This window comes from Crotalus tigris, unplaced genomic scaffold (genome assembly GCF_016545835.1).
Source record: "Crotalus tigris isolate CLP2741 ecotype Arizona unplaced genomic scaffold, ASM1654583v1 scf7180000017663.5292952, whole genome shotgun sequence".
Taxonomy (NCBI): domain Eukaryota; kingdom Metazoa; phylum Chordata; class Lepidosauria; order Squamata; family Viperidae; genus Crotalus; species Crotalus tigris.
The window spans coordinates 2731764-2748793 of record NW_024096550.1 but is presented as its reverse complement, the minus strand read 5'-3'; the positions used below and the strand labels follow the sequence as shown (position 1 = coordinate 2748793).

The window sequence follows — 17030 nt, the reverse complement described above, 5'->3', positions numbered from 1 at the left end:
ATTTAACGTTTAATATTTATAATTTCCAAGTTTTAAATAACCCCAATTCCCTTTATCACAATACATCACAGGATCTAATGTTCAGGATACATGTCTTATCTATTTGAATTCTCACCATCTTATATCAACCAATTAATGATACAATATCATGTTCTTATTTTCTAGTAATTTCCAAATATCTTAAATTTAGTAACCAAAATTTCTGTTATTTCAACATTTAATACTTCCTCTCTTTTTCTCTTAATATCTACTATTTCATATTTAAGCTAATAATTTTTATTTTTGCCACTAAATAACATATTTATGATATTCATCGATACATTTTAACTTATGTCTACCTTAATTACCTTTACATTTAACCTTTATAAGCAAATCAACATTCAAATTTAACTGTTAATATTTATACTTCCAATTTTTAAATGAAAGCTTACTTTATCTCCACTCATTGCAATATCTAATATTCAGAATACACATTTAATCTATTTGAGTATATTCTATTTTAATTCTCACTAGTAAGTCAAAACCACAATTTTCTTCAGTCTTATTCTAGCTTTCTTTCTTTGCCAAATCGTCTTCCATGTCCGTGCTTTTGAGTCATCAAATAAATCTCTGTATTGTTATGTATGTTGTTTGACGTAGAAAAAACTTTCCAGTCTCTATTTTTTTGAGAAGACTAACAAATCGTCTCTCTATTTTTCCATCTCGGCATAGTTGTCCTGAACCATTTATCTTCTCTTCAGTCTGTTCTTCTTGATCCTCAGGTTTCTTCTGATTTATGTAGAAAGTTTTTTTTTTTTTCCATATTGTCTGTCCCTTTTCTGGATTTTCCATTTCCATTTGTTGATCAGTTGAGTCTTTTGTCATAATGTTCAGTTGTTCCACTTTTTCTGTTGTATTCTGCATAGTTGATTTTTCAGTTATAATCAAAGTTTGGGTTCGTATCTCTGGGCTGGCATCTTGTTCTTTTCTGTAATCTCTTATTTCATCAGTGGCTGTTAGAATAGTTTGATGAATTGCTTTCAACATAAGAAGAATCTGTTCCTGGCCTTCATCCATATTTTCTTTGTAGTGTATTAAGTGACAATCAGAGAATAGAGGAAAAAAAATTGTTTTTTTGTCACTGCGTATGGAACGTAGCTGGGCTTCTCACAACTGATGTCTCAAGGTAACATAGCGCTTATCAATTTGTCTGGGCTGCTGGGCAAGTCTCTTTTAAGAAATAACAAGTTGCAATGTCAGATTTAGCCATAAGATTTCGCCTCTATTATTTAAATGTTTCTTTTAAATCCCAAATTCTTTTAATCTTTTCAATTTTGCTTCTTTTTTATAAGTAAAAACCCAGGTCTTCAATAAGGATTAAAATTCTTTTAGTCCACAAACTTTAAAAAGTAAAATTCCAATTAGGATCAAATTATTCTTGCAATGTTTTAAATTCCCCTGGATAGTCAGCCGCCGCTGTTTCTGGAGGGAGGGGTAAAATCTCCCCTATCCACAGGGGGGAAAATACTTTAAGCAGCTTTTGCAAGTAAAAAAAAATAGTTAGGATTTAAGAGAGGTCGATCTCACCCAGTCTCATCTGCGGTGCTTTGTAGTTGACTGGTGTAAGTGTGACTTTGGCTGTCTGCAGCCTAGTGATGAGCCATATTGCTATGGCCGGTCTTTCGTCCGCCGGTTTGGAGGGCTGCCCCGGATCGAGCGGAAGGGCTACCGCCCTCCTGCGATCAAGTGGGGATTCCCTCCTTGCTGGTTGCCCCTACAGGGCGACTTTCAGCCCTTTCCAGGGTCTCACAGCGATGTGAAACTGGACGTGGAAGACGGAGCTTGTCTCCCAGACGTCCATGGCAGCCACGTCAGCAAACTGTGAATGTTTCCTGAATGTTTTATTTGCTAGGCCATGAACACAAATGAAGAAAATGAACAGGAATGTTATAAGAATTAAAACTGTAAAATCAGACCAATTCCATGTCCGTTACATATTGATATATATTTTTCTATAGGTAATTTTAGTGATAAAATATATTCAGTTAACTAGCCTATTCAGATTTGTATCTGTGGGATTTATGACAAAAAACATGATGGTTTTTTTACTATTAAATATGCATAGTTGAGCAAAAATATAGGAAAGCTAATTTGTGGCTCCTGAAAACATACAGAGGAAAAAACCCTGAATGTTAAAAGCAAAACAATAATCAAACATTTTACCTATTGCTTGCTTTTATTGACTGGTCTTATTTCTTTCCCATATTTCTTTCCCTTTTTTTTGCTAAGTATAACAATATCCCTTATATATTATCTATAATAGCCTCCTCTGTATAATAGAAATATCAACATGGATTCAATTTCCTGTTGTGTTTAATAAAGCTTTAAAACGCTTGTATAAAGATACTGATTAAAGTCTTCTGCTTAGCATTCTCACAACCAGCAGTCATGTAAGTTTTGAGAGACTAGCAACTTACATACAGACATAACTGGCCTAAGCACAGGTTCTACAGATACTTTGCCAAAGAAAAAATATGTCTTTTCTTTTTGGATACTCTTAGCCAGACCCACTTTCCAGCTAGGAATCATTCAAACAAGCTGCTTGGATAATAAAAGCAGGTCTCATTCCATTCTGTCATTGAAAATCCCTCCTGTGCTACATTTTAGTAGATGTTCATTTAGTACAGTAAATATGCTATCTAATTTTAATATAGAGAGATGAGGGTTTTTTTAAACCGAAGAATAAAGCTTTGGCTGTAAGGTTCTGCGTTTTTTTTTTTTTTATGTTTCATATTGCCTGCTTTCATTGAGGTAGGAAACACTGCACAAATTAAGTCTATACAATCATCAATCTTATTGCCTACTGTTTTCCTTAAGTCTGCAAGTAGCCTCAGTGCCTAGCTGAGTGTAGGGGGCCCTGGATTATTTTGTAAAATACCCAATGTCACAATGATGGAAATTATCATTTTTGCCTTATAGTCTTGGTGGTGGTACATTCCTGGGTCTGTGTTGTTTGCTGACTGGTTGTGAGACCTTTGAGGAAGCTCTAGAAATGGCAGCTAAAGGAGACAGCACCAATGTTGATAAGCTGGTGAAGGATATTTATGGAGGAGATTATGAACGGTTTGGTCTTCAAGGATCTGCTGTTGCATCAAGGTACGCATGGACAAGTCACAAGAATGCAAATTCTGTGCCTTCTATTTAAAGGTGTATTTTTCAACAATAGCATATTGCTTCATGTTAATCTAATTACCATCTCCGCATTCCGTCTTAGTCAGCTTCAGCAATAACAATCAGCTGTTATTGTCCTGTAACAAGTATAGGAAGTCTTTTGCAGCCTGATGGCCATACTTCTTTGTTATAGCAGTGAGTAGTTTGACACTGAAGGTTGCAATGAATAACAGGATGAAGACACAAAGTGGGCAAGGCCATATTAGAGGGACAATGGGATTTTTGTGGGTTGTGAGATAATTTTTCAATGCTTCAATTGCATTTTGTGCATTGTAAACATTCAGTAAAATGCTAAATTTTGCAACATGCTCTAGACCGGGTGTTAAACTGCCAGCCCGCGGGCTGGACACATCACACGGAAGCCGTGCCCACCCCATTGCCGGCAATGGCAAAACAGTCCGGATACGTCGCACAACGTCACGTGATGTCGCAGATTTGACATGTCTGCTCTAGAAGTTAAAAGCAAGCATTTTAAGGCTCTAGATCAGGGGTCCTCAACCCCTGGTCCATGGACCGACACTGGTCCATGGCATGCAAGAAACCAGTCCACACAAACAAATGAACTCCCATCTGCAGGATGCAGGCAGCACACAAAACCGTGCCCCCTCCAGTCTGCAGAAAAACCTCTATCCCAGAACTGGTCCCTGATACCCAAAAGGTTGGGGTCTGCTGCTCTAGATGGTCTACAGCACGGGTGTCAAACTTGCCATGTCACGTGACGTCGCGATGTATCGCGACTCTTTGCATTGCCAGCAGTGGGGTGGGCGCAGCTTCAGTATGATGAAACCAGCTTGCGGGCCAGTAGTTTAACACCCCTGGTCTACAGCTAATTATCTTCTGTCATAAGAATTGTTAAATATAAAATGAAATATAATGGATTTTCACAGTAGCATTGTAAAATGAAATCAGAAAATCAACCAGCATCTGGAAAATAGTAAACTGTATTATGCATAATTCAGTTTATCAGTGCTATTACTCTAATTGCCAAACTGCAAGAATGATTTACTATAGGTCTGGCACACCTACTTTCCAGATTTATTTATTTATCAGGACCCCTACAGCTTATTTGTGATTATTGTTATGTGATTAGGAACCCAATCTGTGTACAGTAAACCCAACATAGCTTAGCTTGCTGATCTATATTTTATCTGAGAGGATTGGAATAAACACACTTCATCCAAATTCGTTCATAAGAACTTAAAAACTGTGCTTGATCAGATTCAAGGCTCCTTAGTACAATGGCCTTGCTGGTTTTAGAAGAGTAAAAGCAAGATAATTGTGCAAGTGCTATATCCTTCAAGTGCTGGTCCAATTTCTTTTAGAAACCAGTCAGATGTATCTTGCAGTAATACATTTCAAAACTTGACAATGCACCGTGTAAAGTAATATTTTTAAAACATCAAATTCTGTGTTCTGAGAATTTTTTCCATGTTAGTTTCTTTCTGTCATGGTCTTCTGTTGAATCACTTTTTTTCTTAAACTAAAAATCCCCCATGTTGTAAGCTTTCCTCACTAGTACTCTTCAAATCCTAAATTATTTTCACTTGACTTTTCTGTATCCTTGATTATTTTACAATATCCTTTTTAAAGTTCCTCTCTGAGAACGCTAGAAGGTTAGTGAGCTAGGACTCAGCTTTACAAATGCAACATTGATTCTTCTGTGATAACTTTTATATGCTTGATAAAGTTATATTTATTGATAGTGAAGATTACCTGTAGTTGGACTCAATCAATTCTCTATATTTGTATGTGAGTGTGTGTTTTGCTTCCTGAATGAATGACTCTGTATATCCCAGACAAATTCTTTAAAACATATTTTTAGAAACCTTGGCCTTTCTGAAAAATATAAGAAAGATCACATCCTCTAGTATTATCACACAGTTTCGGCAACATGATGAGCAAAGAAAAGCGAGAGACTATCAGCAAAGAGGATCTGGCAAGAGCAACATTAGTCACCATCACCAATAACATTGGCTCCATTGCTCGGATGTGCGCCTTGAATGAGGTGAGTTCATTTTAATAGCAAGCTTATTTTGGGTTATTAAGAAGGTTTGGGGTTTTGGCTTATATACCTTCTCCCACCAATGAAAATATTGAACAGTCCTTTAAAACAGGGGTATCCAGCCTTGGCAACTTTAAGACTTACGGACTTCAACTCCCAGAATTCCTCAACCACACATGCTGCCAAGGTTGGATATCCCTGCTTTAAAGCATGTTATTCCATGATATGAACTGGCCCTACTGTTTTTCTTTTTTTAAAAAAATTAAAATGATAATTTTTATAGATAGTATGTCTTTGCTAAGTTGTTAAGAACTTCACCTAAGTAGAATGATCACTGTTCCTGAGACTTCTAATTCCTTGGGCCGGTAAGTGGAATTCTGTACAGTATTTGCTCAAGATTTACTTTTTAGATGTGCTGTTTTATTTGAAGCCTCCAATATTTACATATGGACCCCATCAAGTTAATGGTAGTGTTCAGTTGTTATTGAGGAAGTATAATCAGTATGATTTGCATACGTTGTTTGGTCCAATGGTCTGAATTCTTTCCTATCTACATTTTAGAAACTTTGTTTTAGTCATAACAATTAGCAAGAGCTATATAACTTCTGACTTTAGCTATAGCAGAGAAAAACTACACAATCTTTTAAAGGTAAAGCCATAAGAATACCTGTTTATACAAGTGATACAGTCTGATTTGATCATGACTGTATCAGAGCATTTTAAAGGTATGTGTGGTTAACTCTACATCAGTGATTGGAAACTTCATCAGCTGAGACTGCTTTCCTTCCTCCCAAGTCCTCAGATCTTCCTCAGTGAGGACTAGCTCAAAACAGGTTTTCCCTGCTCCTTGTGCCTAGAGGGGACTTGTCCCAAGGAGCCTGATGGTAGCTGCAAGAGACGAAAGTTGGAGCCTGGTTTTCTCCTCAGAGATATCACTAGCACTTACAAATTATCAGTATGGTATCATTGCTAGAATGTTGAACTTGAATGTGGGAGATCAGATTTGGTTCAACTATAAAGATCAGTAATTCTTGAAACAAATTGCCATTGGCATAAGGCAGTGGTTCTCAACCTGTGGGTCGGGACCCCATTTGGGGTCGAATGACCATTTCACGGGGGTCGCCAAACAAGGCTGTCCGCCATTTTTTCCCCCTTTTCTTTGGCCACGCCCCTGGCACCCGGTGATGTATAAGTGGTTAGGGGTCACCACAACATGGGGAACTGTATTATGGGGTCGCGGCATTAGAAAGGTTGAGAACCACTGGCGTAAGGTATCCCAGACGGTAACTTTTAAGTTTAAAATAGATGCTGTGAATAATAGCGATTTATCTTACTGCCCACTGGTAAAACCTAGCAGCGTGTAGATTCAATATAGAGCCTCTCTATGACATTTTTCAAGTCAAAGGTAGTAAGGGAATATATGACAAGAGGAAGGAAGATACAGAGCAACATCTGGCATATTGTCAAATAGTTTGATGGTTTTGAATAGGTTAGGTGAAGTGCAGGTGTAAGATATTAGTATATGATGCTGAGGACCTATGTCTGTTGCTTCTATGTATTGGTGACCATAAGCTTTTTTTTTTTATTGAAAGTTTATAAAATTTTACAATAAAATACTCCTCCCCTCCCCCCCCCTCCCCCTACTTCCAAGAGCTGAATACAGGGTTAAAAACAACAAAAAACATAGAACTTAAATGAACATAAACTTTTAATATTCCTGAATATTTTACGTAGGAATATCAGTGGAAGCCTCTGCAATAATAAATGGTCCCGATCTTCCTCTTTGCTTTCAGCTTCTTTACAGTGTTGCCTTGTGGCATGGAGTTCAAGCAGCATTGTACAGGGCTATCAAAGCATAGAGAGTTAACTGCAATAAGCAACACAGTTTTCATTTCATATAAAGAGACCTAGTGAGAACTCTTAATATGACCTCTTTAGTTTTGAAAGATGATTATTGTTATGAAGGCTTGTGAGAATATATGTGAATGGGATTCTTTATATTTCAGACAAATTATATATTTCTGTTACTATCTCATTTCTGTTTGGGGAGCAGAAATTGACTGCAATTTTAGATATGCATTCTTTGGATCCCAGCAGATTTTTGCAAAAGTCTGGAATTCATGAGATTTTTGCTCATTTAATGCAGTCTTTTGAATTCTGCCTTTGACTTCTTGCTTAACAGCTGTCTGCATAATAAACTATTAGCAAGTTTAATATAGTATTTAAGTTAGCAAATTGGGAGCCTTATCAAAGAATAATTTCTAGTTTTGTAGGACAGATGGAATTTTGCTGATTTTGCATTTGTGGCAGACAATAGCTTGTTCTTATGGTGGACCATGATTGACTGGATTTAGTGATCAAAATGAGACTGTATAAAATAACTGAGGGGAGTGCAAATGAGCACGTGATTTGAGCATTGATTTTCCAAAAATATTGGGAGAAATCTAAATTAAACCTATGCCTTACAATACATAGTTGGAGTCCACATTGTGAAAATTGTGAGAACTGTCTGTGCAGCATCTTAATTCCATAGTAATTTCACTTCAAGAAACTTTTAACTGTGATCCGAACTCAGGGACTGTTTTGAGTTTGTAGTTGTTTTTCTAGTGCATCCAAATAATGAATCCACCTAGTAATACCTCATTAGATTCATTGGACCAAAAATGGTAACTCTGATTTTTTAATGTATAGTAAACACTATAGTAACGTGTTTAGAAGTATTAGTAATAACTTATTTCAAGAAAGTTTCTGAAGCAATATTTTTACTGACTTTATAGTAAACCCGGGCTAAACTGGATCACAGAGGACACACTTAGTTGACAAGAAAGACAAGCTTAAAATATGCATGATTAACACTAACCTTTGTCATGTTAGCACCTCCAACATTTCAGAGCAAAAATAACATGCAATAATTACTAAAAGAAGCTGATGCTTGTTTAGCTACAAGCTTGAGTGATAATTAATTTTTCCTTTTTTAAAGGTGAAAAAGTATTATCAAAATAAGGATTTCACTGCAGTTGGTAGTGAATTATTCTTTCAAATATTGGTGAATTTCAGAATAGCCTTATTAGAGGCAGAAGAGAATAAAAATATTTTTGATGTGTAAAATACACAAGAGTAAATAGAGATGAACCCAAAGGTGCTTTTTCAAAAGGCAACTGGACTTTGTTTTTCCTTGAAGACATTTCATTTCTCATCCAAGAAGCTTCTTCAGTTCTGACTGAATGGTGAGGATGGAAGGATTTATATTCCTTGCAGTCATCTGGTTGTTAGCACTCTTTCTGAGAGTCATTGAGACCACTTGGAGGTTTATCTGTGCCCTCAGGGTCACCTGAATAGGGCAAATGAGTGTGGAACCTTCTTGGAACTACCGAAAGGACTGTGTTGTAAACAGAAGATAGGTGGTGGCGTATCCCTCCTATTTTGCAAGAGGACTGTTCAAACTTAATGGAGATGGCCTCTTTGACCCCTTTTTCAAACCAGCAGTCCTTTCTGTCCAGAATGTGTACATTGCTGTCTTTTTTTCCTTTGTTTTTTGTGGTATAAATTCATATCTTTGTTATAAGCAGTGATAGAACTAATTCCTAGCTAGTCTGTTCCAACCTGTGCACCTTTCAAAATCTCTCGGTTCTTATGGCCATTGTAAAGAATATGGAGAATTGGAGTCTGGAAGGCATATGGAGGAAGGCTATCACAGGGTTTTGTGTGTATGTGTAGTGATGGTGGTAGTATATTGAAATTCTAGTAAATGACTGGAGATTCTATTCTTTCTTTACCGTCAGACATTTTCTGGTCATTTCAGTGATTAGCATCACTGCCAGCAACAAAATTAAGTTTAATTCTCCGTGATGAGAACAAAATTATCTCTAGTTTCAGTGAATTGCACAAAGCCTCTGTGGCTTGGTAAAACTCAGACCTTCGCACAATATTTATAACATTTCTTTAATACTTGGGGAAATGCATTACTTCAGAAATGAGAATAGTATATTGAATTTGATAAAGTACCGTACATTCCAGCGTATAAGACAACTGGGCATATAAGATGACCCCCAACTTTTCAGGGTTTAGAAAGTCGTCTTATACACCGGAAAATACGGTACAATATTGAATTTCTGTTTATAGATGAGCACAATAGGAGCTCCATTCCTTTGCTGCTAGAAAGCGAGTGTTGCCCACCACTGCTTCCCTAATGCTTCCTGAACTCAGCTGGTATTTTTTTCCCCATATATTTTATTGATTTTTTAAAACATAAATCACTTAATAGTTGGTAAACAGTGTGTTTGCTGGGTTTACATTTGTAAAGAAAAATGTAAAAATTTAAATGGGATTTTAGAATGTTTTGTCCTGCTGGCTCTGGTATTCTGGGAGTTGAAGTCCACATGCTTTAAAATTGTCAAGGTTGAGAAACACTGTGTTAGTGCTTATTTCTGTAAAAAAAAAAAAAAATAGGACTGGCCACTAGGGGGCAGATTGGTTTTAAATTCAGAGAACAGCTACCCGGCGTATAAGACGACCCCCCCCCCCGACTTTTTGAGAAGATTTTCAGGGTTTAGAAAGTCGTCTTTTACACCGGAAAATATGGTACTTTAGCTGTCAGGTGCAAAAAACAAAGACATACCAAGCTTATTCATTGCTACTTGCCTATTTACAAGAATCTCACCAGATTAACTGCACTCTCTTGAGAACAACTAGTTAAGCACCCAAGGGATATTTGGGGGGGGGGGAGAAGTCATGTATCCTTCACCAACTCCCCCAGGCTATCCAGACTCTTAACATTTCCTCCTCATTTCAGCTGCAGATTCTACTCCTTCAGTACAGATATGGCTAAAAAAATTGTTTTGATAAACATTTTCTAGAATGTACTAAATTACTCACATATTGTTTAGATGACCCACTATATTTAGGAATCAAAATTAAGTGCTCACTGGATATATATGATCAGAATTCTTTTCAGATGACCTATAGTAGAACATTTATCAATGAAAAAATAGTCAGCTCTATGCATAGTTATATAGAAACAAGTGCTGTTAATCCTGAATAGTTACTCTTCACAGTTCATTGATATGCTGGAGATTATTCACCTAATCTATAGAGATTGGCTATTTTTTTTAAATGTAAGATTATGTGATGGTAAATAATATATTTGCTATGTGTCAGTGAATAAAATGAGTCTTTGATAAACTTTATGTAATAACAATATTATTGCTTTTTAAATTTATTTATTTATTTATGAGACTTATATACCGCTTTAAGTGCAAGCACTCTCTAAGCGGTGTACACCAGTAAGCAATGTATGTATGTATTTATGTGTGTGTGTGTGTGTGTGTGTGTGTGTGTGTGTGTGTGTGTGTGTGATTTTACCTACCTCGGAAGGATGGAAGGCTGAGTCAACCTTGAGCCAGTGAGATTTGAACCGCTGACCTGCTGAACACAGTCAGCTAAAGTGGCCTGCAGTACTGCATTCTAACTGCTGCGCCACCTCGGCTCATCTTTTTCATGTTGCTTGGTTTACAGAAAAACATTACTTAGTATCAGTTATGTTACATAAACAAGTTCATCCATTTTGGATTGTCCATCTGAGGTCTTATTGTCAAAACACCAAAGGAATATTTCAACTTTAACCACCTTTGAACATTTTTCAATGTATAATGTTGAAAATAAGATCCTTTTAACTGCACATAACTCACCTATTTTACTTAAATTTCACAGAATATTGATCGAGTGGTGTTTGTAGGCAACTTCCTGAGAATCAACACAGTTGCCATGAAGGTGCTAGCCTATGCCATGGACTATTGGTCAAAGGGACAACTGAAAGCTCTCTTTTTGGAACATGAGGTAAAAACCATTAAAAAAGAAAGCATTATATTTTTAATATGGTAATGAATTTATTTATGTATTAAGTTTGCTTGCTATTCATCTCATTACAAGGCGACTCTGGGTGGCTTACAACATCGATCACTTACTGTCATAGCTATCATTATTGGTAATTTTCACTCAAAATCAGAGGGGGGGGGAGCTAAGGCTCCTTTATGACTTGTGGACTTCAACTCCCAGTATTCCTGAACCAGCATGGCTGGTTCAGGAATACTGGGAGCTGAAGTCCATAAGTCATAAAAGGGCAATAATTCCCCAACTCTGCTCTAAATCATGAATGGGAAAACTAATTAATATAGGTTTTATAAGAAAATATCTGCATAAAGCATTTGTTTTAGTAAAGTTGTGAGGGCGTCTAGGGATATTAGACAAGAAAGAACATTAGGCTTCATCTCCTTGGGTCCTTCTGTTAATGTAAGAGTATTTGATCCAGCAGAGACTATACCAGTGATGGCGAAACTTTTAGAGACCAAGTACCCAAACTGCAACCCAAAACCCACTGGGTGCCAGGTAAGCATGGCCCACTCGGGTGCAGCTACAGTGGCGTGGCAGTCTGGGTGGGCGTGACCACTGGGTGGGCATGGCTGCAGTAGTCATGGCAGACTGGGTGGGCATGGCCAGGGTGGGCATGGCCACCTCAATGTTGCTCATGAGGAGGGACACCTGTGGGGTCTGGGCAGGATTGGGGGAGATCCAGGGGGTCTCTGATGGGTAGGACAGTGGGCAGGAGGCTTGTTCTGTGGGGTGAGGTGAGGAAAGGCAGGGGGCAGGGTAGGGGTGCCATTACCACAAGGCAAGGCGGGCTGGAACAGCTGCTGCCTGATACCATCGGTCCCTGCACACAGCGAGCGCATGGGGGCCAACAGTGGCCATCAGCAGCCACAGCCTGCTCGCCTCTCGACCAGTGCACTCCGGGGCTCCGCAGCCCTCTGCCACTACCGGGCCAGCCCTCCAGCAGCAGGCAGGGGGGAGGCACAGGATGCACCTACTCCGTCCCATCTGTTTTTGCTTGCAGTTGGAGAGCAGGTTGCTGCTGGCCATCTCCTTGGCCCCCTCGCAGATCTTGCCCTTGGCCCGCAAATGGAGCCTGTTCCCCTTGCACACCCGACACACCTTAGCCCTGCCTTGGGCCGCCAGCACCAGCACCTCTTGCAGGTCCATTAGGCTACCACCACTGCCTGGAGCACCTGGCCTGCCCAGTACAAAGGAGGTGAAATGGCTGGCTAGCAAGCTCTAGAAGAGGTGGTAGAGCACACCCATGCTCATGGCCTCCCAGTCCCAGCTAGGCTTGTGTGCCTCCCCCCATCTCTGCTGGCTTGGGCGGCCATGACACCGATGGTGATCTGGCTTTCCCCGCTCGTTGTGGTCTTTTGCCTGTTGGCCCTGGGTGTGCTCTACCACCTCTAAGTCGGGCTTCCTAGTTGACAGCTTCACCTCCTTGATGCTGGGCAGGCATGCAGCTCTGGGCAGTGGCCTAATAGACCTGCACGAGTGACTGGCAGCTGTGGTAGGTACTGAGGTATGCAAGGGAAGCGGAGAAAAAAAAACCTGATCCCACGTAAGGTGGATTATTTTCTCTGCCATACTTTTTAAACTTTAAAGTTTACTTGCTAGCAGCAAAAAGCCTTGGAGAGCAGAGAACCTCCCCCCCCCCCATATCCCATGTAAGGAGACTTTTCTCCTCTCTCCTTGGCATTTTGCTCCCAGACTGTCTGGCAGCCAAAGGGAGTGGAGAAAAAAAACCTGATCCCATGTAAGGGTCAGGATTTTCTCTGCCATACTTTTAAAATTCTCTTTAAAGATTACTTGCTGCAGAATGTGGATCCTTCCCATTCTGCTGCATCAAGTAAAACAGTCTGGCAGCGAACATCAAGTGGAGAGAAAAAGCCGGTCTCAGGTAAGGTGGAGTATTTTCACTTGTCAGGAGCAGGGGAAAAACCCGGTTTTTTTGACTAGTGTGCATTCATGTACATCCAACCGCCTTGCTTGCTGCAAAGCCAGGTTGCAGCAAGGAAGGAAGGGATTGGAGGCACGCGAATGCACGCTAGTCTGGCCATTTCTGGGCCGGTTCTCCAAACTCAAAATAAATTAGGTACCAGTTCTATGGAATGAATCCCACCAATTGGGTGGGGGTTTTGTGGGGTTGTTATTGGCAGGCAGTAAGATGGTAAGTTCAAGGAGGCCATCGTATTCCATTCAGCCATGGGTTAGCTTTTCCGTGATATAACTCTTGTGTTTTAAAAAATGATTTAAAGGTCAGGGGGGAAAGCGCAGTGAGAATGAGAAGCACCCCGCCATCAGCCACAACTTTCCCCACCCCAACGCAGCCGACCCATCCCTCGCACGGAGTGTCCTCCCGCCGCCCCAACCCACCCCTCGCACAGCACCCTTTCACGCTCTGCTTTCAGGGCACTGTCCACCATTTCTTTTGATTTCCCTTCTTGCCACCAGATATTTTCCATCCATTCCTATGTCAGGGCTTGGGTGGAGATTGGCATCCTGCGCCCACCAGGCCACACGACCATGACCGCTGGCCACCGCTGCCTCTCCTGCAACCTCTCCCATGGCTGGGACACAGCCAAGTTTGCTGCTGCCAGCACTGTCCCGTCCTCAACCAGCACCAGGAAGGAGAAGACCCACTGGAAGTAGCGGCCGTTTGGAGGCGCCACTGGACTGGGAGGCACAGTGGGGCAAACCAGAACTACATGACCAGTTCCTACAGATTGCCTGCCAAGCACAACTGCAGCTTATCATGGAGGGACAAGCTCCTACTCCGCAAGGCCCCGCCCTGCCCTCCCGTAAGCGAGGCACGTCTGCACTGCTGTGGGGGGAGGGGCACCTCCCCAACAGCGGTTCCAAGCTAGCTGGCCTTAGGCCAGTGTTGGCGAACTTTTAGAGACCACGTGTGCTGGGGCAATGCCGCATGCCCACAGAGAAGGCTCCGCTTTCCGCCTCTGGCACGCATGCCATAGGTTCGCCACCACTGGACTTTAGAAATAAACTCCTATTAGAAAGCAGTAAGGCTGCAATTAATCTGCTTGTTTTAAAACAAGTTTGTTTTTATTCTGTGGAACTTCTGAGATGGATGGGTAGGATTGCATTGCTAATTTTCTACCTTTCCTTTGTTTACAATTATAAGCCATCCAGAGTTATCTTGAAGTAAGATAGGTGGCCAGTAAATTTCACAAGTAAATAAATAACTAACTGAAATCTATTAGAAGTCATTATCAGAGTAATTAATTGATATATCCTGTACCATATAAATAACAGCAGCTTGTTTGTACTAGAACTGTGAAATGATGCACAGATGACATTGTGTGGCAGTCTTGGCAGAAGTGTGTTTTGTGTAAGTTCAGCCGATGTGTGGAACAGCCTTGCTAAGTCCTTGAGGGGATGCACTGTGGTAACAGTGAGTTCCTCAGCAGAACCACAGAATGACCTTCTGAAAGATTTTGCACAGCCCTAGTATATATGGAGAATTTTAACTTTTACCACACACTGCTTGAATTATTCTGAAGAAGATTATCTTTTGAAACATGTTAAATTTGTGAACAAGCTTGTGCTGCTGTTTTTGGTTGAGTGTTAGTGGTCATAGATGGAAAATTTGGTAAAAAATATGAATAGTTAATTTTTTTAATGAATCAGCTAATACTTTGTTTAAAAATAAGAGTTTTTTTTTTTAAAAAAAAGAATAACCTCTTTGGGTTCTGTATACCTATTTCTCACATCTAATATTTACTAATTGGCTGGATGCATACAAATGAGCTAATACTATTTTTTTTCTCTGTGATTTTGTGTATTTTGTTTCACAGCCTTAAAAAATATTCCCAGAGTTAAATTTGTTAAATATTGCAATAATTTAGTTTGGATTTGTTTTTGCTAACTCCTCCTTTTCAATCGTTTTGAAGGGTTATTTTGGTGCTGTGGGGGCTCTTCTAGAACTGCTCAAAATGACTGACGATAAATGAGAAAGCTTCTAGAAGCTGAGGGAGCCGTCAAAGCTGCTTGAAGGATGAAAGCTGCTAGGAAGATGGGAAAGAAGCTACGATAGCTGTTCTACCTGCTGGATTTGTAAATACTATAATAATTTAAACTTATTTTAGCTGATCTTTTAAATTTAGGGATGGACATTAACTTTGTACCAGGCATTTTTATGGGGATACAACATTTTTAAGATAAATGTGCAGTGTGGCCAATTTTTATAGATTGTGTCTAAAAAATAGCCACTGAGTAGAAAAAGGACCTAAATTATACGACACTGGTATTATTATTATTATTGTTATTATTTTCTTCTGGGGTTTACTGATCTAGTGTGATAATGATTCATTTAGTAATCGCTCTAGGAGATTTTTTTTTAAATCTTTCATGACGTTTCATGATCGCTGTTGGTTTCAAATGAAACTGCAAAGCTGGCATTTAGTGTGAACACTAAAATAATGAATCTTGCTGCCTTCATTCTATTAAACTATGTTCATCTCTCATAAATTAACTACCTTTGTTTAGCTGTTCATGTCAGCAGTAGTAAATAGTACTGTGAGATGTGTCATCAAATCTACTGAAAAGAAAGAGAATACCTCATTTTTTATTATTATATTTACAACTTAGGAAAATTCATCTATTCAGTACTCATTCACTGTATTTTGGAAATCCTTATGTCTAGTTCTGTTAGCCAAACACATGTGATTATTGAATAAAAGAATGGTCAGAGTTGTCTGGAAGATCAGTAAATGACACGTAAGATGATATCATCATACAAATTATGCAACTTATGAACATGCATCATGATATCATTGAATAAACCCTTCATTGGGACAGTGGCTTCATGACTGTCTTCCTTTTGTTGTCATTGCGACTTGTAATGGACACTTCTGGATGAGATATTAAACATGTTGCGTAATTGAATGATCTTTCTCCAGAACAGTAGTTAAAATTCCTCTGGACTACATATTCAAACTGTCTCTGTGTAATTTTTTTTTATTGCAAAAAGAAAAAAAGAAAAAGTGAGGTACTAGTGTATACTGTACAATCCAGAAACAGGCTTACTTCATCTTCATTTGCAAGAAGTCAGCTTTGAAGGACAGTAATTTTTATGGTAAATAAATACACAAATTGGAAGATTTGCTATGCTACATGTTTAATATATATTGAATATGTCAAATATGTCATTTTTTTGTCCACAGTTAAAAAGTCATACTGAAATTAGCCAATGATTGGTTGTATTAAAATTATAAACACATTATTATTTATTGTATTAATCTCTTATTTTTTGTTCTGTTATGACATTCTACAAGGGGCCATTAAGGAACAATATAGTTTTACTGAGTAAATATCCTCTAGTAAAATTGGATTTTTTTGGGAAGATATTTGATTTCTTTATCTTGAAACTTTAAATACATTAAAATATATTCACTTATCTGGCTGGAATAAAAGTACATTATTACTGTGATGATTTGTAGTGTAGTTGTGGTCTTAAATTAGAATAATTACACTTCTGAACATTGGTCTAGGAGAAAATTTCTGAGAATACTATGGATAGACAAGAAAACAAAGTAATCATAAAGCAATACAGAGTTTTCACTCAACGCACAAATAAGCAGGCTTCAAATTAAGCAAGATTCATAGACTTAATTATAGGTAGTCCTCAACTTAACAACTATTTGTTTAGTGATTATTTGAAGTTACAGTGGCACTGAAAAAAGTAATATGACCATTTTTCACACTTCTAACCACTGCAACATCCCTGTGGTCATGTGATCAAAATTCAGACACTTGGTAACTGGCATGTATTTATGATAGTTGCAGTGTCCTAGGGTCATGTGATCCCTTTTGTGACCCGACAAGCAAAGTCAGTGGGGAAACAAAATTCACTTAACTGTCATGTTACTAATTTAACTGCAGTTATGGTAAGAAATGTTGTAAAATTGGGCAAAACTTACTCAATGAC

At 38.9% G+C, this 17030-nt stretch overlaps 1 protein-coding gene across 3 annotated transcripts in view; it reads left to right on the top strand.

The window, feature by feature from the left end:
• The window catches only part of PANK1 (pantothenate kinase 1), a 62814-nt gene extending 46282 nt beyond the window's left edge, over positions 1–16532 (top strand). For 2 of the 3 annotated variants that reach the window (XM_039335968.1, XM_039335969.1), the window contains exons 4-7: positions 2959–3135; positions 5092–5215; positions 10922–11047; positions 14995–16532. In XM_039335968.1, coding sequence (XP_039191902.1) covers positions 2959–3135; positions 5092–5215; positions 10922–11047; positions 14995–15054 — 487 coding nt within the window. In that variant the 3' untranslated portion in view covers positions 15055–16532. Of the gene's footprint in view, positions 1–2958; positions 3136–5032; positions 5216–10921; positions 11048–14994 lie in introns of those variants that run through there. The other variant, XM_039335970.1, reaches the window with a different exon arrangement.
• The last annotated feature ends 498 nt before the right edge of the window (positions 16533–17030 follow it).